Below are 26,163 nucleotides of genomic sequence, written 5' to 3' on the forward strand. Positions count from 1 at the left end.
TTGGATTATAGTACTCTCCACCTTTATCAGTTCTTAGCCTTTTTATTTTACCGTTAGTTTGCAATTCTACTTCATTTTTGTAGATTTTAAATTTGTCAAGGGCTTCATCTTTAGAGAATAATAAATAAACATAAAAAAACCTTGAATAGTCATCAAAATGTTACCACATATTTCTTATTCCCTAAAGAAGGAGTGCTATGAAAATCACATAAGTCACTATGCACTAATTCAAGCAATGCATTGTTCTTTTCAACAACATTAGGAAAAGGGTTCCTTGTGATTTTTGTCAACATGCATGTTCTACACTTCTCTATACTTGGATCAAAAGTTGGAATTAAAGCATGTTTAGACATAAATTGCAATTTTTTATAATTAACATGACTAAGTCTCAAATGCCATAGAGAAGAGCAATCATTAACAAAATACACTTTATTTTTCAAAGTATTAGAAATACTAAGTTTAAACATTCCATCACACAAGTAGCCAAGTCCTACAAACAAACCACCTTTAGATAATACAAACTTGTCTGATTCAAACACTAATTTAAAACCTAAACGATTCAGGATAGCACCGGAGACAAGATTTCTCCTAAGCTCGGGAGCATACAACACATCTCTTAAAATAAGAGATTTTTCGGAACTAAATATTAGCTCAATTTGTCCCTTGCCTAACACCTTGGCGGTAGAGTCATTGCCCATGTAGAGTATCTCTCCATCTTCAACCTCTGTAAAGGTCTTGAACAATTATTTGTCCTTGCAAACATGCCTCGACGCTCCCGAATCGATGTACCACGAACAATCAACCTGCACACAATTGATTTCAGAAATCATACACACATAATCTATAAAAGAATTAAGTGAAACTTGTGTACAAGAATTACCTTGTTTCTCATGGGATTGGCTTGGCCCGCATTTCCCATCTTGAGCTTGCTTCTTGCTCACTTTTTTCTTCCATATGGTACAATCTTTCTTAAAGTGTCCAGGTTTACCGCAACACCAACAAGCTCGTGATTTTTGATCATCACTATCCGCTTTGAGCTTCTTGCCCTTGTTTGTGTTTGAATTACTTCCCCTCTTCTTATTATTAGTCTTACCATCACTAACCATATTTATAGTAGATGAATTAGGATAACCATCCTTTTGACCATCTTGGATTCAGATTCCCTCTTCAATTCGAATGTGGGCTCCTAAATCCTCAAGACTAATAGATTCCTTCTTATGTTTTAGGTCATTCCTAAAAGTCTTCCAAGAGTTCGGTAGTTTGTCAATGATAGAAGAGACAATAAAATTCTCATCTAAATTAATGTTGTGTTGTCTAAAACTACCCAAAATACGTTGAATTTCATGGTATTGTTCCATAATTGATCTATCATCAACAATTTTAAAATTATTAAACTTACTAACAAGAAATTTTTTACTTGAAGCATCTTCGGTCATATACTTGGCCTCTAGATCATCCCAAAGTATTTTAACAGATTCACTAAATTGATAAACATCAAACAAGACATTAGACATACCATTAAGTATATGACCACGGCATATGTAATCATCATTTTCCCATTTGTTCCTCTTACGAACGACATCCATCGTCTCATTTTCCTCCTCGACCGGTTTCGGAGTTGAAAGAACGTAAGCCACACCAAGGGAAGTCAACAAGAAATGCATCTTTTTTTGCCATCTCTTAAAGTCCACACCTTCAAATTTCTCCAATTTCTGAAAATTGGTCATCATTTCCTTCACAGAAGACATCTTTGTAAACAAATTACACTTTTGGATTGTTGGGGATAATATTAAAATTAAGGAAATTACAAAAAAAGTTGGAAATGAAATAGAGAAATTTAACCGAGTCGTGAACGGAATCACTTTCTCAAAAGTGTAATTTCGATCCTAATACTACAACCGGGTTTCACGAAAATTCACTTAGGAAATAAAACGGGACAATTACAATTTGTTGTAGGCAAATTGTAATCACAATGTATTCTAATATTTGTATTTGTGATGATAGAAAAATAGAGAACTTGCAATGCAGTGTTTAGAGAAAGAGAAAACAATATTAACTTCTTTGTTTCTTTTTCTCACGGACCACCATAATCACCATATATTACATATATATATTACCTATGTATTTTGAGCAATAATTATGGAAAGCATATCATTCACTTTCAGCCACCGAAATCAAGCACTATAACTTCATACGTTATATCATTGAAGACTTTACAATATTGCATGGTACAATATTATAACTTGCATAACGGCATTAAGAATTGATAACGCAAGATACTACTATTATTAGGGAGTATAATATAACGTAAGATACTACTATTATTAGGGAGTATAAAATTGGTAACGGAAGCCATGACTTTCGGCATAATCATAAACTCAAGATTACTCACTTATACCCAAAGCAGATAATGTAACCAATCACGAAAACAACGGTCACTTTAATTTCTTGCTTTTAGATTAAAACCTTAGACCCAATTTATACAATGTATAAATTGTGTTACTTGCTCTAATACTTAATAAACCAAAAATGCAACACCATTACCTAAGCAAATTGAGAGTATTAACATGAAAATAGTCTTAATACTCTAAATAATTCTATAACGATGATCTCGATGATTTTTTTTTTTTTTGAAAAACAAAAATAGGTATGTATTAAACTATTACTATAAATTCGGAATTCTTGTTGCTGATCCATTAAGGGGGATGGTTCGATGAGGATCTGAAAATCCAGGAATTCCTTCTGTTCCATAGGTGCCAAAGTGAGAAAGCAAAGTTTATCTTCCAAGTTCCAAGGGATAGAGTTTGAGGATTCTACTTGACATTTTTTTTTTCTTTTTTTTTTGAATGACACACTAGTACTTTTCATGTATTCTGAGGCATATGTTTGATCATTAATATCTTTTTTACGAGTAATATTATTATTCATTTAAACATTTTTTTACTCCATATTTTATGTTAGGAATCCATAATTTCCTAATATATAATATTGGAATTTTTATTCTTTCTCATTTGCCTACCCGCCACCTCACCATTCTTTCTCATTAGCCTACCCGTCACCTCACCATTCTTTCTCATTTGCCTACCCGTCACCTCACTGTTCATTCCAGTACACATCATCCACCATTTAATATTGTGTGACGCATATTTTTTGCCACAACTTGTGATCTTTAGCATTTTTGGATTGTAAATACCTAATTTAACTAGTTAAGGGTAATAACAAGTCAAGACATGAGAATGAATCTGATCTGAAATAATTGTATTTAGCGTTCTTTATGTTTGAAAAAACATACACTTTGTATTTACGTTGATATAAATTGCATTCAAAATCAACCAAAAGCAAATTAACTCATTTATCCATATTGTCAAGAATGTCAACTCTACGTCTAGATTAAAATACGTACATTTTTTTTTTAAACAAGGCAGGATTAAAATACATACATTAATGTACTCGTGAATTGCACATTCTATAGTCATGATACAAGAATTGCACATTCTATAAACTATAAACTACACTAGTTTATTTGAAATTATTGATCGCAGAAAATGTTGAATGGAATAGCAATTTAAAACAAAAATAATAATAACAAAACGTTGATAGATAATTTTTTTATATTTTTTATTTCAAGAATCTTAGTTGATAGAATTACACTTATATTATACACAAGTTCTCAGTTCTCAAATATAAAATATTATGCAGCATACGTTCATACTACAACAGTTAACTAAATAACCACCATGCATGTTCGAACTTGTTGATTATTTTAATCATCCTTATCCAATTTCGATCAATAAACACCTTCCAAGAAATCAACTAAAATGTTTTAAAATTGGGTTTTACGTTTATCAACTCAATCATTCCTATTTCCTAATAATTGAATTATCCTTCTTCATATAAAAACAATTCTAAGCTTTTAATTAACACATTTTTTTGTTGCTAAATTCTCCTATTTCGACGACCAATGCTTTGACCCACAATTTAATCCTTTCACCACTAGTACTATTTATACTAACTTACCTTGTTACATTTCCATCTATCATTGAACATCTTCTTCTTTCTTGAATATTGCTATTTTCTTGTGATTTTCTTTCTGAGAGATATAAACACATAGTTTCCATAAATTAAAGTAGAAAGAAAGAAAGAAAAAAGGAGAATAATGGGTGAAAAGTTCATAGAAATTCCTACTTTAAAGTTAGAGCATGTTGAAAAAAACATCAATGTTCTTGAGCATGAGGTTTCACTTGATGGCTCTTCCAAATTTCACTCTTTTCTTTTCTCTCCTGAATTTGAATCCACTCTCAATCGATTGGTGAGCTTCTTTTTTAGGTTAAAATCTCTTTAGTGCAATACTAGAGAATTACACTTTTCAAAATACAATTTAAACTTCAGATATCATTAATTAGGTATTAGTAAAGATTATAAAAAGTTGATACAGTTAAAGTTTATTGAGATAAAATCCAACAAGACTCGACATAATCTCTCTTTGTTTTTTTTTTTTTTTCACAAGACGTGGCTAAAGAAGAATAACTTAATAGTGTCAAAAGAGTAAATATTGCCATGCATTTTTGAGGGACGAAGATAGGTGTATATTTTATTCTATGCTGTGTAGTTATATATACAAGTATGATTTTGCTTTGATTGAATGAAAAAGGACAACATATATGATACATTAAAGCATTGGTGCATTATTAATGTTGGCTAATGTTGATATGAATACAATGTCATTGATTTTATATTGATAAGTAACTTACATGGTTGTATGTATGACTGATATGCAGAGTAAATGGGCGATTACTGTAATATTTGCCGCTGTATTCATTTGGAGACGTGATGCTGAAGCCGCTTGGGTTACCATAGGCTCTGTTGTCAACTCTTTGCTGTGTATTGCTTTGAAAAGAATCTTGAATCAAGACCGTCCGATTGGCAACACCAAATCGGACCCTGGCATGCCGTCGTGCCATGGCCAATACATCTTTTATGCTGTCATCTATTTCATTCTCTCAAGTAATTCCCTTCAACCTTTTCTTTATGTCTTGAGCTTTGTAAAAATTACATAAATAAGGCCTACTTATTTGGTCTCTTTTATTATGCTTTTTGTTATTCCTTTATTATTGATAGAGTATATAACATAATACTGAGCCTCAACCTACCATCGATTTAAGCTTTTGAATTGGTATATTTGCTGATCATCTCTTCTGCTGTATTTGCTGCAGTGTTTCAGTGGCTAGGGGTGAACGAAATAACGGTGATCGTTGCAGTTGTTATCCTAGCGATTGGCTCATATCTGGTAAGGACCATATATTAAACCTACGAGTACTTGGCCTTTTGTTTTGATATTCAACTTATAATTGTGCATTTTGGTTTATATATATATATATATATATACTTCCACCGTGCCAGAATAATCTTAGTTTCTTTTTCGGGTAAATTGTGCAGTCGTGGCTACGAGTCTTACAAAGATTTCACACGATGAACCAGGTGTTAGTAGGTGCTGCCTTCGGTTCCTGCTTTTCGCTAGCATGGTTATGGGCCTGGAATGCTATTGTTTCGGAAGCATTCAATTCCAATTTGTGGGTTCAAGTTTCCATCTTGGTGGCATTTGCTATGTGTTGCTTGGCATTCCAATTATACGTTATACTAAAGTCAGTTAAGTGGTTTAGAAAAGATCCATGATTGTATAAACAACTTGAAAATAACTGACATTCATGTAATTTTACAGCATGGGAATTTCTTTATTTTAGCAGGTAGGAATTGAAAAGTTAGTGTCCATTCGACAAATATAATAATACAAGTTGTTGTCAATATAATAATACAACTTGAAATTAATTAATGCTCTCTCCGTGTCTATTCTATGGTTACAAGCAATCTGATGACATTCTTGAAGTAGAAGTTCACACCTTTATGATGCTCCAAAAATCCTAACCATGTACTTCGTAGTATAAATAAGTATGTAGACGGGATTTGGTCATAAATTTAGGCTTCACCGTAATGAAAAAGTTGATTTGGGGTTTAACGTTTTAAACAATGAGAAAAAAAAAAAAAAAAAAAAAAAAAAAAAAAAAAAAAACTTATTTTGAATCTCATAATAGGAACTTTTAGAAATTAGTCTATTGACATTTTGCTATTAAACTATTACTACATACTCCATACAAACAGTTGGCAATTATTTACTAAACACTTTTACACAATCAGCTTATCAAAATAAATAACATCATCGGTTAGTCAAACTAGCTAACATAATCAACTAACACTATTAGATCAGCTATTCCCTCTTTATTTTTTTGCACCATTTGAATTTTCAGTCTTCAAAATGCATTTAAAACGTATAGATCTCCATTTTCATACATGTAAAAATTATAAAAACTAAATATTAATAAATTTATAATACAAGACAAATCCAACAAGATCACACATGACTATAATATCTCTAAATTAACGAAGATTCATGGATAAAGATTCATGAGGCAACAATAATAGGGATGGAGGAAGTAGCTTCCAAACAAGGGTGTAGATAACATCTAGCTTAGCTACTTGCCGATGAGATTTAGGCCCGTATTAAAAGATTGATGCTTTGTGTACATTCTATAAAACTATTGCACACATAAAACGTTTGCACATTCTATTAATTAAAGTACACTAGTTGATTTAAAATATTGATCCCAAAAGATGTTGAATGGATTAGCAAAAAAAAAAAAAATAATACAAAATCTTATTTCGAAGTTGATAGAGTTACACGTACACAGTACACAAGGTCTCAAACATTATACATTTATACTCCATAGTACAACAATTAAATAATAACCACCATATTCGAACTTGATGATTATTATAATCATACTCCATTTTGAATAGTCTTCTAAAAAAATCAACTAAAGTACAACAATTAAATACTAACCACCATGTTTTAACTTGATGATTATTATAATCATCCTCCTGCATGTTCAATAGTCTTCTAAGAAATCAAGTAATTACTGTATTTAAAATGGGTTTACATTTATCAACAAAATCATTTCTAGATATTGATTATTCTTCAATTACAACAATTTTAAGCTTTAATATATTTTTGTTGTTGCTGAATTCTCCCATGTTAATAGACCAATCCTTTGACCCAACAAATTCATCAATTCTTTCCCTCCTACATACTACTTATATACCAACTTACCTTAATGTTCAATTTCCATAAACCATTGTTCCACTTTCTCCTAAAATTGCTACTTTGTTGTGATTTGGTTTTTAAGAAACATAAACACATACTAGTTTCCATAATAGAAGTTAAAGAAAGAACAAAAGAAGAATAATGGCTGAAAAGTTGATAAAAATCCCTGCTTTAAATTCAGAGGATATTGAAAAAAACATCAAAATTCTTGAGCATGAGGTTTCACTTGACGGGTCTTCCAAATTTCGCTCTTTTCTTCTTTCTTCTGAATTTGAATCCACTCTCAATCGTTTGGTGAGCATATTTATTTGAAGAAAAAAAAAATATTTGTCAAAAGTGTAAATGTTGCAATACTAGCTACTCAATGTTGTTTAGGATTTAAATATAAATTTTTGTTTTGATATTAAGTAAAAGGGCAATATTAAAGCATTTGATGCATTGGCAAATGTTTATATGGACGTAATACCCTTAATTTTTGATTAATAAGTAACTTACACGGTTGTTGCATCAATAATATGCAGAGCAAATGGGTGATATTTGTTATATTTGCTGTTGTATTCCTTTGGAGACGTGATGCTGGAGTTGTGTGGGCTACCATAGGTTCTGTGCTGAACTCATTGCTGTGTGTTGCTTTGAAAAGAATTTTGAATCAAGAGCGTCCGACTGGAAACATGAGATCGGACCCTGGCATACCGTCATCCCATGGGCAATATATCTCTTATACTGTCATGTATTTCATACTATCAAGTAATTCCCTTCAATTCAACGAACCTTCTTTACGTCGAGTTTTAGAAAAAACTATGATATTTTGCTGTTAGATGTCTCTCAGTATGTTGCTGGTTTGTTCAACTGTTGATAGAACAATGTATACTACAAGAGGGGGGGTGAATTGTAGTATATGTAGACTATGGTAAATTTTGCGGAATTAAATCTACTACTAAGAGAAAAGACACTGAGATAGGCAATGAATAAATTTACTATGTAAAAATGATTTACAATCACTAATACGTTTCCTAGACTCAAGTTCCGTGAGGAACTCAAGTTACCCAACTGTGATCCATCAATCACAGTTTCTCACACTTTGTGATTCTACTCCGAATCACTTGTACAGTGTAAATAACTCTCTCAAGTCTCACACTTTACAACTCTCACAACCCAAACCCAATTACACAATGATTACAAGTATTTCCTAAAGAACTTAAGGATGGAAGAAACTTCTCTTTTAAACACTTTGAAACTCTATGCTCAGAATACTTAAGATTGTTTTTCCACACTTTCAAAACTTAACGTTGATCTGTTTTTATAAGGAGTTAAACCAAGCTTCCATCAAGTTCCCACTTCCCCCTTAATCCCACGTTCTCTTTGACTGAGAAGTTGGGATGTAGGCAGAGGAAATTTAGGAACATGATTTCCCTAGCTTGACTCCTAAATTCAACGTGCTCCTTAATTTAAGCAGCCAATATTTACCAAGTTAAAAATCAGTTAAAGACTTATTCAAAAGATAATTATTCAATAAAAAAGATAATTATTTATTTATTAATTAAAAGATAAATAATTAATTAATTTAAAACTTATCTTTTTAAATTAATGAATTATTTATTTATTTATAAAATCTTTTTAAATCTTTTTCAAAACTGATTTTTATCACTTCCTTAAATTAAGGGATATGAAAACTGTTTTAAAACTTTCGTTTAAAACTTTCTGAGTCAATCGTCAAGTTCCTTCGAGAACTTCAGGTTCCTTTAGGAACTTCGAGTTTCTTCTTAATTCCTTCCATTCCTTCCAACACTTTTGTTTCCTAAGCTCGTACACTGAGTAACTAAGTATATAGAGTTGTGAGGACATCTTGAAAGCTTGCATTCATCATCAAGTCTTCCAAACTCTGTTGTTCCTACTCCGGAACATGTATTTGTGTACCTGAATCTTTCTGTTCAACCAAGACTCATAAACATCATTAGTCAGAGTTTGTTTTACGTAAGTCAATCATCAAAATATTAAGGTAGTCAATTCAACAATATTCCCCCTTTTTGATGATGACAAACAAAAACAAACTCGGTTAAACAAAACAAACATCCAAGCAATCAGAGTAACCAATACTTAAATAAAACAATTAAATTATTTAAAGCAATAAAATAAACTAAGGATAAAGAAGTCTGCATCATTCATGAAATTAATAAATTGTGAAATTTATACCTTTACTTAAATGATGAAGACTTGAAGGGAATCGGTTTGAGTCCAGCTTTCTGAGTTTGTTCTTCTCTTCCCCCTTTTGACATTATCAAAATGATAGAAAGAGCATGCTATATATAGTACTAAACTACGGAGGGAGTAGTAAATCTGAATTCATGAACGATTAAGCATGCGCACACAGTTCATATGCAACCAAAATGAGAATGTCAATTCCAAAGAGAAAACTGAGCCAGTTCCATTAGTACAAGCCGAAAGAAAAAAAATTGTGCTAGATAAAACAGAAAATAAAAATTAAAACAAAAACATCAATGTTCAATATAAATTGCAAAAGAGGCTAAGTGATGTAAGGTTAGGCTGAGGGTGTTGTGGAGGTTGTTTAGGTTTGGGCGAGGGTAGATATTCACGAAATGCAGTAAAGCCAAATGGAGAGAAACTAAGTAGGTCAGGATAAGGAACTTGGGGATGTTTCTTTTGAAAAAGGAACATGGTGGTTAGGAATGTCATTGGGATTTTTGTCCTCTGAGTCAGATTGATGAATTAAGTGTATGTGAACTTCATCCCTTCTTCGCCATCATATCCTTTGTCTCCTTCTGTTCCTCAATCTCCTTAAACTTTTTCCCTCATTACTTCCTCTGTATTTCGCTTTTTTTTTTTTTTTTTTTTTTTTTTTTTTTTTTTTTTTATACACATCAACTTCCTCTTCTAACTCATCTTCTCCCTCACAAAGATCAGCCCCACTTTTGGCCTCATCTTCTTCAACAATATTTGATTCCCCCTCAGTTTGTTCCCTCGGGTTTTTAACAAAAAAATGTTACACCATTTTCTACTTTATGACTCAAGGTGGATGATCATTAATGAAGGGAAATTAATTTGCATTGTATTGGCTAAGAAGAAGATAATTGAAGGTGGGTTTTGATTGGGTTGTTACGGTAGGGTTTTTATGAAGGTTTGGTGGTAATTTGAAGAGGTGAAGGTGGATGGTTTTGGTGAACTGATGGTTTTAGGTGACTTGAATTTAGGTGGAGTGAATGTGGGTTGAGTGTATGGGGAGAGAGGGAATTATGGAGTAGTGGTATTGATGTGATGTGACGGTTTAGGTTTATGGAGAAGTGGGTTTGGGTAAATTGTGGGTGATAATTTATTTTGCAATCATATCAAACAATAACTTAACAAAAATAAAAAATTAAACAAGGATAAAAAAAAAATTAAAGGATTAATAAAGATAATGAAGATGAAAATAAGATAAAGAAAAAATAAGATAAGAACAAATATTTTTGTATTTTTGAATAGGAAGAATAATAATAAAAAAAATAGAAAAAGATAACAATAAGAAAATTACAAAAATAAAAAGATAAATAAAAATGGAAAATAACGAAAGAAAATTTCCAGTAAATTACGTGAGGTGATCTACTAGTTGACATGTACAGAGGTTTGTAACTTTAGCAAAAGGAACTTGGAAACAACATGGCTCAATTTGTCTTCTTCATCGACATAATCATATGATCACACACAAAATAGAATTGCACACTCTTTCATTGCAAGATTCAAGATTATGTTTTTCACACCAAGGTTAAATATAGCAATGCTCAGTCGTTTCACTAAGACATACCTTGGGGTTCTAAGAAGAACTGCTCAATTCAGCTTTATCATTCCGAGTTCCAATCGCATCTTTTCGAATTTTTCTCTACTCAAAGGCTTTGTTAGAATGTCAGCAATTTGATATTCAGTTTGTACAAATTCTAGTTTAATAGAGCTTTTTTCCACATTGTCTTTTAGAAAATGATGCCTAACATGAATATGCTTTACACGTGAATGATGTACTGGATCTTTTGATATGCAAATAGCACTTGTATTATCACAGTATATTGGAACACATTCAAGAACTATGCCAAAATCACGTAATTGTTGTTTTATCCACAACAGTTGTGAGCAACATGCAGCAGCTGCTACGTATTCTGCTTCTGCTGTGGATAGAGCAACTGTATTCTGTTTCTTGGAACTCCAAGAAACTAAACAAGATCCTAGGGATTGGACCATACCTGATGTACTTTTTCTATTCACCAAATCCCCAGCATAGTCGGCATCGGAAAATCCAGTAAGATCATATGTGTCACTTCTTGGGTAGAATAAACTCAAGTCGTCAGTTCCTTTGAGATATCTCAGTATTCTCTTGACGGCTGTTAGATGCGATTCTTTGGGGTTTGATTGGAACCTAGCACACAGACCAACACTAAAAGAAATGGCAGGTCTGCTTGCAGTTAAGTATAGTAAGGAACCAATCATACCTCTGTACTTTGTCTGGTCCACACAAGTTCCTGAGGGATCTTCGTCTAATCTAGAGTTAGTTCCCATAGGAGTGTGGTTAGTCTTTGCGCTGTCAAGGTTATACTTTTTCAGGAGTTCCTTAACATATTTTTGCTGATGTATAAATATTCCTGATTCTGTTTGTTTGATCTGTAGTCCTAAAAAGAAATTGAGTTCCCCCATCATGCTCATTTGGAACTCACTGCACATCAAGTCAGCAAAGTACTTGCACAAAGATTCGTTAGTTGCACCAAATATAATATCATCAACATAGATCTGTACAACTAAGAGATTAGTTCCTTTAGATTTTAAAAACAAAGTTTTATCAATTTTTCCTCGTTTAAAATCATTTTCCAAAAGGAACTTAGACAATCTTTCATACCATGCTCTTGGAGCCTGTTTTAGCCCGTAGAGAGCCTTATCAAGTTTTAAAACATGGTTTGGAAAGTTTGGATTCTCGAATCCAGGAGGTTGATCGACGTAAACTATTTCTTTTAATAAACCATTCAAAAACGCACACTTTACGTCCATCTGATACAGTTTAAAACCCATAAAAGCAGCAAAAGATATTAAAATTCTAATAGCCTCAAGTCTAGCAACAGGAGCAAATGTTTCCTCAAAATCAATACCTTCCTGTTGGTTATATCCCTTTACAACCAACCTAGCCTTATTTCTTACAATTGTACCATATTCATCAAGTTTGTTTCGAAAGACCCATTTTAAACCTATGACCTTTTTATCTAGTGGCTTAGGTTCAAGATGCCATACCTGATTTCTTTTGAATTCATTAAGTTCCTCTTGCATGGCTATAATCCAATCAGGGTCTTCTAAGGCTTCTTTATGGTTGCGAGGTTCCAAAGTAGATAGAAAAGCATTGAAGGCACAGAAGTTCCTCATTTGCGATCTAGTCTGAGTTCCTTTGCATAAGTCACTAATAATTTTGTCCAGTGGGTGTGACTTTTGGTGCTTCCAAGGTTTGGGCTGGAAGGTTTGGATAGTAACTCGACTATTCTTATTTTCTGAGCCAGTTGCTTCTTCTTCAGTGATTTCCTCTTGTGTTATTGGTTCCTCGGCAGGTTTTTCAATCTGAGGCTGTTCTGTCGAAGGAACTTCAGTCAGTATGTCGAGTTCCTTCTCCGGATTTTCATGATTTTCATTTACTCGAGTTGGCTGCTTATTTGGAATTATTGCATCTTCTTCTTGTTCTTGAGAACGTACTAGACCAATTTCAAAGTCATAGTTCTCATGTTCCTGTGTACATGGAAGTGGATTAGTTTCATCAAATATAACATGCACACTTTCCTCAACACACATAGTACGTTTATTGTAAACTCTATACGCTTTACTGTTAGTTTCATATCCAAGAAATACGGCTTCATCACTCCTTTCATCGAATTTCCCTATGTTTCTTTTACCATTATTATGTACAAAACATTTACAACCGAATGCTCTAAGATGAGATATGTTCGGTTTTCTGCCTTTCATCAGTTCATAGGGTGTCTTATTTAATATAGGCCTTAGCATGACACGATTTATAATATAACAGGATGTATTCACGGCTTCTGCCCAAAAGTTTCTTGGAAGATCGCTGGCTATTAACATGGTTTGAGCCATGTCTTCTAAGGTTCTGTTCTTCCTTTCCACAACTCCATTTTGTTGTGGAGTTCTTGGAGCTGAGAAATTATGACTTAAGCCTTGTTCCCTGCATAAATCATCAAATTTAAAATTCTCAAATTCAGTGCCATGATCGGATCTAAGGTGTATCAGTTGATGACCTGTGGACTTTTGAAATCTCCTGGAAAATGTAACAAACTCGTCAAAAGTCTCATCCTTACTAGACATAAAAATAACCCATGTAAATCTAGAATAATCATCAACAATTACTAAGACGTACTTCTTTCCACTTCTACTTTGAATTCTAATAGGACCACATAAATCCATATGAATTAACTCTAAGGGTTTCGTGGAACTCACCATCTTCTTGGATTTAAAGGATGTCCTGACCTGCTTTCTTTTCACACAAGCGTCACAAATTTTGTCACATAGGAACTTGATTGAAGGAAGTCCCTCTACCAAGTTCCTTGTTCTTAACTTATCAATCAAAGAGAAACTTGCATGACCAAAACGTTTATGCCACAGTAAAGGATCATCCTCAATGACATTGAGGCAAGTTAAGTTGTTCCTCGAAACTGTATTGAGATCCACTGTATAAGTGTTTCCTTTCCGAGTTCCTTCCAGCAAAACTTTCCCAGTGTCATTCTGAATGATGCTACATTTTTCAGAATAAAAACTTATAGAGTTTCCTTTATCACAAAATTGTGATATGCTTAATAAGCTGTGTTTGAGGCCCTCGACTAAAAAAAACATTATCAATAGCTTGGGAACTTGACCTTCCAACTTTTCCTACGACAAGAATGCTGCCTTTCTTGTTATCACCAAAGGTCACTGTTCCTCCTGTATAGGCCGTCAGTGAGAGAAATCTTGATTTATCTCCTGTCATGTGCTTGGAACAACCACTATCGAGGTACCATTGGTTGTTCCCCCTCACCACGACCTGCAAAAGAAACTAAGGGTTAGATTCAGGAACCCCATCTTTCATGGGTTCCTTTGTTGATACAGCAAACTCATTTTTCTTTTGCCATACATAAGCTATATTTTTAGTGGACTTAAGTTCCTTTCTTTTGCAATCAATATCTTTGTGTCCTGACTTGCCACAGAAGGAACACACAGTCTCAATAGGGAGTTCCACGTACTTTTTCTTTTTACCACTATTCTTCTTTTTGTGGTTGAAACCCAAACCCTCTGTCCTTCTGGTTTGAGCTTCGGATATCCACCTTGGAACTCCCATGTGGATTGCACTTTTGTTGCTTCTAGCTCTTTCTAAATCCTTTTCAAGGGATTCATTTTTGTCTTTAGTAACCTGCAATTCTTTTTTCAAATTTTCAAGATCATCATTAAAGGTTACTAAAGGCAATTGAAGAGCATTATTAGAATCAATGTTAGTGAATAACAATTTATACTGAGTCAATTCAACATTTAACATGATATTTTCATTTTTGACTCTTTCCAATGTTTCCTTTAGCATAGAGTTTCTATCTAGCAAATCAAAGAATCTTCCCTGAACATCTGTTCTTGAACTATTCAAATATTTCATATGATCCTTATGGATTTCTAGAGCTTTTTCATTTTGTCCAAGTTTAAGACATATTTCTTTATATTCATCCAAAGTTTCTATGAGCAAAGAAATTAATTTGTCTTTTGACAGGGATTTCAGAAATTTAGGTTCGAGATTTACCTCCTCTGACTTTTTAGCAAACTCGCTGTGTTTAGCCATCAAACACAGGTTTGCCGTCTCTTCTTCCGTGGATTCTTCTTCATCCTCGGAACTTGTGTCTCCCCACGCAGCTATCATGGCTTTCCTGTAATCAGATTTTGAAAAGTTTGGAGTATTAGATTTTCCGTGTTCCTTCATTTTGCCTTTTCCTTTTTCTGATTCCCAAAGAGGGCATTCCTTGATGAAGTGATCTGTGTTCCCACATTTGTGGCATCCTCCAGTTTCCTTGGAATATTGGTTTTTCTTGAAGTTCCTTTTCTTTTGGTCACCAAACCTTTTGTTGCGGTACAATTTTTTTAGCTTCCTGACTAGCATGGCAGCTTCTTCCTCTCCAGATTCGGAATCCTCTTCACTTGGTTGGACAACCTTTAGAGAAATTCCTCGGCTCTTTGAACTTTCTTGGCTTTTGTTTGATAGGTGAAGCTCATGAGTTATTAAGGAACCTGCAAGTTGTTCAAGGTTGAAAGTTGTAAAGTCCTTTGATTCCTGCAAAGCTGCCACTTTGGATCTCCACCGTTCATCTTCAGGAAGACTCCTTAGAATTTTGCGTACCTGTTCATCCATAGGAATAACTCTACCAAGAGAAACTAATTCATTAGTAATATTTTTAAAACGAGTAAACATTTCTTGAATAGTTTCTTTTGAACCCATTCAAAACGTTCATATTTAGAAAGCAGTATATCAATTTTAGAACGTTTAACTTCATGAGTTCCTTCGTGGGTTATTTCTAGTAAATCCCATATTTCTTTTGCTGTTTTACATCCCATAACACGAGTGTGTTCATCTGGCCCTAAACCCCAAACTAGGAGTTTTTTAGCAGTAGCATTAATCTCTTTCTTCTCAAAGTCGCTTCTATCGTATTCAGAAATAGGTTTAGGAATTACCTCGTTTTCTGCATTGGTCTTTGTTACCTCGTAATCTCCTACCTCGATAGCTCGCCAGACTTGATAATTCTCGGACTGTATGAACATCTCCATCCTCGTCTTCCAATAGGCGTAGTACTTCCCATTGAAGAGTGGAGGTCTTTGTGTAGAATAACCTTCAGCTAGTCTCTCGTCCTTCGACATTGTTCCTCCAGGAACTTGACTCGACAGGGCTTCCTGCTTTTCCAAGTTCCTTGCTCTGATACCAATTGATAGAACAATGTATACTACAAGGGGGGGGGTGAATTGTAGTGTATGTAGACTATGGTAAATTTTGCGGAATTAAATCTACTACTAAGAGAAAAGACACTAAGATAGGCAATGAATAAATTCACTATGTAAAAATGATTTACAATCACTAATACGTTGCCTAGACTCAAGTTCCGTGAGGAACTCAAGTTACCCAACTGTGATCCCTTAATCACAGTTTCTCACACTTTGTGATTCTACTCCGAATCACTTGTACAGTGTAAACAACTCTCTCAAGTCTCACCCAATTACACAATGATTACAAGTATTTCCTAAAGAACTTAAGAGACTAAGGATGGAAGAAACTTCTCTTTTAAACACTTTGAAACTCTATGCTCAGAATACTTAAGATTGTTTTTCCACACTTTCAAAACTTAACGTTGATCTGTTTTTATAAGGAGTTAAACCAAGCTTCCATCAAGTTCCCACTTCCCCCTTAATCCCACGTTCTCTTTGACTGAGAAGTTGGGATGTAGGCAGAGGAAATTTAGGAACATGATTTCCCTAGTTTGACTCTTATATTCAACGTGCTTCTTAATTTAAGCAGCCAATATTTACCAAGTTAAAAATCAGTTAAAGACTTATTCAAAAGATAATTATTTAATAAAAAAGATAATTATTTATTTATAAATTAAAAGATAAATAATTAATTAATTTAAAACTTATCTTTTTAAATTAATGAATTATTTATTTATTTATAAAATCTTTTTAAATCTTTTTCAAAACTGATTTTTATCACTTCCTTAAATTAAGGGATATGAAAACTGTTTTAAAACTTTCGTTTAAAACTTTCTGAGTCAATCGTCAAGTTCCTTCGGGAACTTCAGGTTCCTTCAGGAACTTCGAGTTTCTTCTTAATTCCTTCCATTCCTTCCAACACTTTTGTTTCTTAAGCTCGTACACTGAGTAACTAAGTATATAGAGTTGTGAGGACATCTTGAAAGCTTGCATTCATCATCAAGTCTTCCAAACTCTGTTGTTCCTACTCCGGAACATGTATTTGTGTACCTGAATCTTTCTGTTCAACCAAGACTCATAAACATCATTAGTCAGAGTTTGTTTTACGTAAGTCAATCATTAAAATATTAAGGTAGTCAATTCAACAACTGTGTTTTGTTTTCTTTTATTGTTCTTTCTTTATGACTTATAATATGTGTTGTTTGCTGCAGTGTTTCAGTGGCTGGGGGTGAACGAAATCACCGTGGTCTTTGCTGCTGTTACTTTCGCGTTTGGTTCATGTCTTGTAAAGACCATAACTCCTACTTCACCTATTGTTTTGAAACTCAACTTGTGCATTTTGGCTTATAAATACTTTCTCTGAACAAAATCTAATTAAGTTTCTCTTTGGGGTCAATTGTGCAGTCGTGGCTACGAGTCTCAAAAAAATTCCACACGATCAACCAGGTGATAGTTGGTGTTGTCTTGGGCTCCTGTTTTTCAGTCGCGTGGTTATGGCTCTGGAATTCTGTTGTTTCTCAAGCTTTCAAATCCAATGCGTGGGTTCAAGTTTGTATTTTGGTGGCATTTGCAATCTGTTGCCTGACGTTCCAATTATACGTTATTCTTAAGTTTTTGAAAAAAGATTGATGATATATATACAGTATATATGAAACACTTGCAAATAAATGACATTCATGCAAATTTATATTATGAGAGTTTCTTTTAGCAATTACGAAAAGTGTGAACATTTCAACCCATTCTCACTCTTCTTTGAGTTTCTTATAGCAATTACGAAAAATGAGTTTTTGACTAAAAAGTCATTTAGAAGGTATTTGATCCAAGATATACTCTCTAAACTTCTTGAGGATTAGTATAATAAACCCTGAAATAAATTTTATTGATGATATTATTGACATATCTAAAATTTGGTGCACTTACTTGGTGTTAAATTGTGACTCGAAATCTAGTAGGGCTGATTTTGAATGCATATATCTCTCAAACTATAAGTGATTTTGAGGTAAATCAAGTTGGAGGTGATAGCTTGGTTCAAGAGCTTTCCAACGATAGGTCATATGCCCAATTCCAATTAGAAACGAGAAAGTTATGGTCATTTTACGAAGACCTGACAAAGCTGGAACGATGCTGACGAATTGCTCGACATAGCACGTCCGTGCGCAAAGGGTGCACGTCCGTGTGTGGACGAATTGGGCGTTTTTTTGGTCCGTTTTAAGCTTATGTGTTTTGTGGAATATTTTCTAAAATTTTATCTTTCTATGACGGCTATTTGAGTATACTTAGGGAACAATTTTAGGGTTTAATTAGGGTTTCCTTATGTTATAAAAGGACCCATTAGTTGATCAATTAGATCATACCTTTTTGAGCCATTAAATTTAAGACTCCTTGTATTATTCTCTCGTTTTTTCTCCATTATAGTGAAGAAGCTCTCGAATCCCTCACCCGTGGATGTTGCTCTAATTTGACCAAACTACGTAAATCCTTGTGTTATTTGTTTATCTTCTTTATTGCTTTTTCTCGTTCTTATTTTTCATTGACTTGTTCCGCATCAATCAAACACAATTACACCGTTATTTCCTAACACTTGATTTTGGCAAATTTTAACACAACACAATACAACTCAAATATTAAACTATTTAAACCTTGAAGTTATTAATAGAAACCTAAGTGCAATAATTTGAAATAAAATAGAGTTATAACATCTTTACATTGGTCAAAATTATTGAGAATGAAATAAATAAATGTCTACAATAATCTAACCAAGGCTGCTAATAAACTTTTAGTTGAGTTGCATACCAAAACTAACTAACCGCAAACACAACTCATTTCTCCAAATTGTCAACTCATACTCAGATATACTTCGTATGTAACAAAAAATTAATCCATAATTCCCCTGCTATAAACTAATTTATTACGATTGAAGTATATGGAATAGGGATGGGTAATTTCATTAAATAATAATAGTCATTCGGCACTTACAATTATCCCTTAAGAGATCTAAATTCTCAATACAAGAGTTAAACACCCTTAAACTAATAGCATCGCTTCTGAACTGCTCCTAGATAATTTTAGATGTCTTTGCATTATTCTTGACGGAGCTCCATTGATGTATAGTCGCAAAAGTGATAAAACTTGATTGGTCATCAAGATCTGCAAATTTGCAAGACGAATCTTCTAAATCTGCACCCCTATACCAACATACCCGTAATTCCACAAATTTACAAGACGGATCTTCCAAATTTGTATCCCTGCACACACTAAAAACAAACAATACTAAACCCTATATGGGACTGACTATAATCACCATACTGTTGATGATCTTTATTTGCTAAAAAATTAAATTAAAGAAGAATTTGGGGCTTACCATCGATAAAAATCAATGGCAGTTCCTAAATTTTACTGTGGTGACTAGGTTTGAAGAGTGAAAACAGAGAAAATTTTAGGGTTTTTTTGGGAAACTATTATAATGGCTGACTTAAGCCAATTTTCTTCTTATTACGAGAAATAAACCACAAAAGATTGAAAAATATATTGAATGGATTAGCAAAATAAAAATAAAAAAATTGGTAGCCACACAACCATAATCGATAGAGTTTACGCAAGGTGGTTGATACTTGATAGTAATACAAGTACTACTACAACACGTCAACAATTCAACATTAAACAATAAAAAACCACCATGTTCGAACTTGATAATCCCACACTCTCAAGTCTCAATAACCTTCCAAGAAATCAACCTATTTTTTATATGGGTTTATGTTTGTTCTTCATATTAAACAATTTTAACCACAATACTTTGTTGCTGAAAAATCTAAAATTCCCCAATGTCAACGACAAATCTTTTGACCCATTTCCAAATTTTAAGTTTACCAACCAAATCTAATCTTTTTACAACTCATTCTAACTTTCCTTCTTGGTCCATTTCCTTTCACCATCGTTGTTCTTCCCCAAAATCAACAATTTCTTGTGATTTCCTTTCTGGGAAATACCCAATTTCCTTAGATAGAAGAAAGAGAAGAAGTAATGGGTGAAAAGTTCCGAAAAATCCCTGCTTCAAGGTCAGAAGATGGTGAAGAAAACATCAATGTTCTTGAGCAAGAAGTTTTACTTGATGGGTCTTCCAAATTTCGCTCTTTTCTTCTTTCTCCTGAATTTGAATCCACTCTCAATCGATTGGTGAGCTTTTTTTTCTTTTTCAATTTGATTTAATTTGATTTTTTTGCTTATTTAGTTCAATTCAGTCTTCAATTTCTGGGTTTAGGTTATTATACAGTAATTCTGTTCTTGAATATCTCAGCATCTCAATAGGGTGAAATAATTTAGTAATACTTTTAGTTTTACTTTATGTTGTTTAGGTTTTAGTAATGTGATTTTGCTTTGATTGAAAAGTGGACTCTACTAAAACATTGATGCATTGGCTAGTGTTGATATGATACAATGGTAGTAAGTAACTTAAATGATTGCATTGTTTGATGTATCTATGATATGCAGAGTAAGTGGGTGATTTCTGTTCTATTTGGCGCTTTCCTCCTTTGGAGACATGATGCTGAAGCCGTGTGGGCTGCCATGGGTTCTGTTCTGAACTCTGTGCTCTCTGTTGCTTTGAAAAGAGTCTTAAATCAAGAGCGACCGATTGCGAATGTGAGATCGGACCCTGGCATGCCATCGTCCCATTCGCAGTCCATATTTTATGCTGTCACGTTTTTCATTATGTCAAGTAATTCTCTTTAACCTTCTTTATGCTTGAGTTTTGGAAGTAGATTAATAATTTGCTGGCACTTTTTGACATGATAGAGTGAAGTTAGAAGTGTAGTTGTGTAGTGTGTGTTACAATACAAATTGGAGAAAGGTTTCCAAGGCTTTATAGCAAATAAACATGTTTGAACAATGATGGATACTGTGTACAGATTTAGCTAGTCAAGTGCACATATTGGCAATATGGCGACGGCTGGACTAGCTAGTGGACTGGGGGAGAGGGGAGTGTTGGTAGAATAAGGTGATTAACATATGTGATTCATATGGGATTTTGAACAAGATAAAGGAATATCCTTGGGGATATGATCTTCCTTTAGCCATTCCTTTGAATCCTTTCTGGTAGTTGAGGTGGGCTTGCAACACCTATAACACGGTTCATACTAAGGACGAGGCTAGGCTCATAAGATAAGAATGAAAAACCCCTGCCTTAAGATTAGGGATGATCACAGGAACTCTTGCCACTTGAGCTCCTTGCAATTTTTCTGGAGCTTTTTAGATCAGAGTTACTAATGCTAACGAGATTGTTAAGAATGTTGTGATCAACCAACCGGTCAGAGCAGTTTCTTTCCTACATGTTGCAGTCCTTGTGTGCTTTTGTAGAGGGGATGCAATTCTTGGTCTGCATTTAGTGGCCATTGAAGCAGTGCATGAGGCTTTTTAATAAGAGTCGACAATTAAGTGGGTTTTTCATTTAGGGAGGTCTCCCCATGTTAGGGACAGAGGACCTTACTTTCATGTTTGAGGTTATGATTTATCGTACTGCAAGAATAATACTAATGGGTTAATGACTTACAAAGATCATATATGCAAGTCTTTTTCTGTGGTAATAATCTCTGCAAATCCCATCTTCTAGTAGCTGCATATAGAAGGCTAAGGTTCTGTTTTAACATGAGAGTTACGTATGTACATTAGCGTTGTGCAGAATGGCTTCATTTGAGAAGACTAAGCATTTTCTTTGGGAAAAGCTGCTTTTTATAGTCTATGGGACTGTCTTGAACTTCCCTTTCTTTGTATCGTACGGTTCTTTATGATGATTCATGTTAGCTGACCCTAAATCATTTTGGACTAAGGCTTTGTTGTTGCTGCTGCTGCTGCTGCTGCTGTTGTTGTTTCTCTTTTTATGGATAAGAAGCAACGATTCTTTACCATATACTCCGTAGGTTTTCTAGGCAGAATAGCTGCATCAATAATAAAACTCAACGATCTCCAAGAACCAAATGGAACTGTAGGCCACTGCAATATGAGATTGATGACAGTGATGAAACAATACATATGTACCAAATAACCTACTAACATGGGAACAGCAAACAAAGTGTACATATTACACATTGAGAGGACAAGCTGTCCTCTAACTTTAACAACTACTCACAAAATCACCCAATTCCTGAAAATCTCCAAAATTGAGTTGTGTATGGTTCAAGGGCCTCAGCTCCTTTAGCCCACAAGGAAGCTAATAAAGTATATTGATCCTACAACTAATGACGGAGTACATGACAAGGTGGCTCTTGAAAAGATATGTAGCTTTGGTATTAACTATAGTACACACACCATTAAATTACCATAAATGCATTGCACCACAACAGCTTATTCTCTAATTGTGGATTTGTGCGTCTGTTCAACTGTGCTCTGTTTTCTTTCATTCTTCTTTCTGATCCTTCATTTTTGACAAAGTTCCCATTTTGACTTGTCATCTCTGTAATCTCTGCTGCAGTGGTTGAGTGGCTGGGTGTGAACGACATCACTGTGATCGTTGCGGCTGTTTCTCTGGCATTTGGCTCGTATCTTGTAAGGACCATAACTCTTAAACACCTACTTGCCCTTTTGCTTTGAAATTCAACATATGCATTTTGGCTTGCATGACTCGCTCCAAATTTAAGTTTTCATTACCAAATATTACATTATGTAAAGTTTAGAAAAAATACCAACTCTTATAGACAACCCTTCAGCCTTGAGGAACACATCTCTGTATTCTTAAGCCTTTTTCTTTTTGGGATTAAATTGTGCAGTCATGGCTAAGAGTCACACAAAAACTCCACTCAATCGACCAGGTGATAGTAGGTGCTGTCTTGGGTTCCTGTTTTTCTCTAGCTTGGTTATGGTCCTGGAATGCTGTTGTCTCAGAAGCATTTAATTCCATTATGTGGGTTCAAGTTTCTATCTTGTTGGGATCTGCTATCTGTTGTCTGGCGTTCGTTTTATACGTAATACTTAACTGGTTTAGAAATGAACGATGATATACTTAACTAACTTGCGAAGAAGTATTCTGTAATTGACATTCTTGTAATTTATTCTGCATAGGAGCTTCTTTTAGCAAGTATGAAATGTGAGCTCTGTTCAACCCTTTCTTACTCTACTTCCTTTTGCACTATTCATTCTACCATTTTTTATACATGTACAGATAAATAAAAAAGAAGAAATGTCATTGTGTTATACTTCGTATGAAGTATGTTGTTGGATTAGTTTCAATGTGTATATTTTCATAATATTACATTTAAATACAATAGTGGTTAAAATTTTGCATTAGCAAGTGATGTTAGTATATACTAGACCTGACAAATGGGTCGTTTGGGTCGGGTACGGGTCGGGTCATTTTAGGTTTCGGGTATGGCTCGGTCAGACATCGGGTCAAGTTCGGGTCGGGTCAATGTCGGGTTGGGTCATTTTCGAGTCATATTCGGGTCAGGTTAAAATCAGGTCGGGTTATGTTCGGGTTGTTCCATTTAATTTGTGGATCTAGCTCAAATCAATAATTTTATATTTTATTATTGTTATAATAAGAACTATCAATTCAGTTTATGAGTGTGGCTACAGTTAAAGATGAACAATTTAAATTATTTTTGGCACTAGACATTTTTAGTTCAATTATAAGGTAATTTAAGTTCGGGACATTTCGAGTATTGGAGCTGTTCAGGTCAATTTTGAGTATCGGGTTTGTTCGGGTCAAACAATTCGGGTCAATTTCAGGTCGGGTCAACTTCGGATCTGGTCAATTCGGGTCTGGACAGGTCAACTCTATTTTCGGGTCGGGTATGGGTTGGGCCGGGTCAATTTCGGGTTTCGGGTCATTTTCGGATCGTTATATTTGAGTCATTGGTCGGGTCATTCGGGTTGGGTCCTCGGGTCTAGGTCAGGATTGCCAGATCTAGTAATCTAGTATATACGTTGGCATGATTTCTTTTCTTCCTCGGTTTGCACTGTCTTGGCCATCTTGCGAAAGGGCCTCTTAACAGAAATACTTGCAAGTATTTGGAAACTCTTCTTCGACTTGATCTTTTGGCCCATTTATGGCTCAATTGGCAGTTACCATTTTTTGTATTAATGGTGCAAGGGCTCAAATTTTATGGACACACTCCAAGACTCCGAGCTTAGACTCGATATTATATAAGATGCCCATTACTTCTTTTTTTTTTAACTAGCAATACCTAGATTATAAATAGGTTGTTTAAGCTCGAAAAAATCAATTTTAAGTCTGAACTTATTTCATAGGCCAATAAGTTTTAGTTGAATGATACTTCATGTTATGAAGTACAGTTATCTAGTATGTATTTTTTTTTTTTAGTGTCTCTAGTGGGGTGTGATCCCACAAACTCATGGTTATGAGATACAAATCTTACCACTAGACCAAATTATGCTTGGTATAGTTATCTAGTATGTACTATATCCATCAATACTCCACAAACTAAGTAACATACGTATCACAAAAATTAAACCACTCTTAAGACTTGAAGAAGTAGGGAAATACATTTATGTGTTACTTTTATGCAAGAAAAGAGTGGCTGTTTTTTTTCTTAAAGTAAATGAAAAGCATTGTTAGGAAATAGAACCATGTTTCACTTTAATAACCATAGGGAATATTACTAATGTTGCAATTAGGGGTGGGACTTCGGTTTGGCAGTTCGGTTTGACTTCGGTTTGAAACGGTTTCGGTTTGAAACGGTTCGGGTTGAAACAGTTTCATTTAAACGGCGGGTCGGTTCAGTTCGGTTCTGATTAGTCACAGGTCGGTTCGGTTTCGGTTTATTTTTGTACGGTTTAAATTCGGTTCAGGTCATAAACGATTCGGTTTATAAACAGTTCGGGTCATAATCAGATCGGTTAGACACAAGTCAGTTCAGGGGCGGGTTTACTCGGGTCAATGCTGGTTCGGTTTTTAAACGATTCGGTTCATAATCGGATCGGTTTGAAACAGGTCGGTTCAGGGGCGGTTTTACCGGGTCAACGTCGGTTCAGGTTCATATCGGTTCGGGTCATGAACGAATTATTTTGAAACGGGTCGGTTCAGGGGCGGGTTTACCCTAGTTAATGCTAGTTCGATTCATATCGGTTCGGTTTATACTCGGTTTGGTGCTAAAATCATTCGGGTTAGTTTGGTAATCGGTTAAATTGGATCGGGTTGAAAAGGTTCATTTCTTTAGTGAACTAGATAAAGTCGGTTTGATTCGGGTTGAAATTGAGTTCTAAAAAGTGGTTTTGACCAGTTAGCGCGTTTTGTTTTATATCAAGTTGGGACTAGTATTTCCATTTCATTAGCAGGTCAGTATAGGTTGGTGAAAAAAAAAAATGGATCGAGTAGAAATTGGGTTTAAAGAGTTTTTGACCGATTAGCTGGTTTCGTTTTATATCAAGTTGGTATTTCGTCACTTTATTTTCAGACATCGGATTATATACAATTACACAAATCTTCCTTTATTCAATTATTTTATATCATGTTAATATGTTATGTTTCAAGTTTGGTTATACTCTTGTTGTTGTTTATTAGATATTATCATATTAGTCTATTATAAATTTATAATACATTATTGTTTCATTATCAAATATTATCAGGTTATCAGCTTCTTGTTGGATTGTTTTAGATATCGTGTCATGACCATATTTTTATGAGTTGCTACTTTGAATATGATAAATCGATTCAGATATCAGATTATATAGAATTACAGAAATTCTCATATTCTATATCATGTTAATGTGTTATGTTTCAAGTTTGGTTATAGTCTTGTTGTTGTTTATTAAATATTAGTCTATTACAAATTTATAAGGTATTAATGTATTATTGTTTCATTATTGATTATTATCAGGTTATCAACTTCTTGTTTTAAAGATCGCGTCATGACCATGATTTGATGAGTTGGTACTTTGAATACGATAAATCGATAATTGATATTGTAATAAACTAATAATTTAATGTTACAGAACTATATTTGGATATTTAATTAAAATCACAATTATTCAATTTCCCATTAGTCTAATAAAGTAATAATTGACAATTGTTTGTAACTATTCCATAATTTTGGTGTTAA

General features: G+C 34.1%; 2 protein-coding genes and 1 pseudogene across 2 annotated transcripts; all 3 read left to right on the forward strand.

The window, feature by feature from the left end:
• Positions 1 to 3,370: 3,370 nt before the first annotated feature.
• Positions 3,371 to 6,267, forward strand: LOC110686248 (lipid phosphate phosphatase epsilon 2, chloroplastic-like). Its single transcript, XM_021862868.1, has 5 exons — positions 3,371 to 3,383; positions 4,131 to 4,309; positions 4,779 to 5,004; positions 5,214 to 5,287; positions 5,437 to 6,267. The coding sequence occupies exons 1-5, from the start codon at positions 3,371 to 3,373 to the stop codon at positions 5,671 to 5,673; spliced, it is 729 nt and encodes a 242-aa protein (XP_021718560.1). The 3' UTR covers positions 5,674 to 6,267.
• Positions 6,268 to 6,459: 192 nt separating this feature from the next.
• LOC110686249 (lipid phosphate phosphatase epsilon 2, chloroplastic-like) lies at positions 6,460 to 17,743 on the forward strand. The gene is made up of 5 exons (XM_021862869.1): positions 6,460 to 6,464; positions 7,279 to 7,450; positions 7,678 to 7,903; positions 17,326 to 17,399; positions 17,519 to 17,743. Exons 1-5 carry the CDS (start codon positions 6,460 to 6,462, stop codon positions 17,741 to 17,743), a joined length of 702 nt encoding a protein of 233 aa, XP_021718561.1.
• A 1,851-nt stretch (positions 17,744 to 19,594) lies between these two features.
• On the forward strand, positions 19,595 to 23,219 carry LOC110685831 (annotated as a pseudogene).
• The last annotated feature ends 2,944 nt before the right edge of the window (positions 23,220 to 26,163 follow it).

Source organism: Chenopodium quinoa, unplaced genomic scaffold, assembly GCF_001683475.1.
Source record: "Chenopodium quinoa cultivar QQ74 unplaced genomic scaffold, ASM168347v1, whole genome shotgun sequence".
In the NCBI taxonomy this organism is placed as follows: domain Eukaryota; kingdom Viridiplantae; phylum Streptophyta; class Magnoliopsida; order Caryophyllales; family Amaranthaceae; genus Chenopodium; species Chenopodium quinoa.

Excerpts from the sequence above, each read along its gene's own strand:
- LOC110686249 (XM_021862869.1), top strand. Across the intron at positions 7,451-7,677 it reads AATCCACTCTCAATCGTTTG|AGCAAATGGGTGATATTTGT; the intron begins GTGAGCATATTT and ends AATAATATGCAG. Across the intron at positions 17,400-17,518 it reads TCGCGTTTGGTTCATGTCTT|TCGTGGCTACGAGTCTCAAA; the intron begins GTAAAGACCATA and ends TCAATTGTGCAG.
- LOC110686248 (XM_021862868.1), top strand. Across the intron at positions 5,005-5,213 it reads CATCTATTTCATTCTCTCAA|TGTTTCAGTGGCTAGGGGTG; the intron begins GTAATTCCCTTC and ends TATTTGCTGCAG. Across the intron at positions 5,288-5,436 it reads TAGCGATTGGCTCATATCTG|TCGTGGCTACGAGTCTTACA; the intron begins GTAAGGACCATA and ends TAAATTGTGCAG.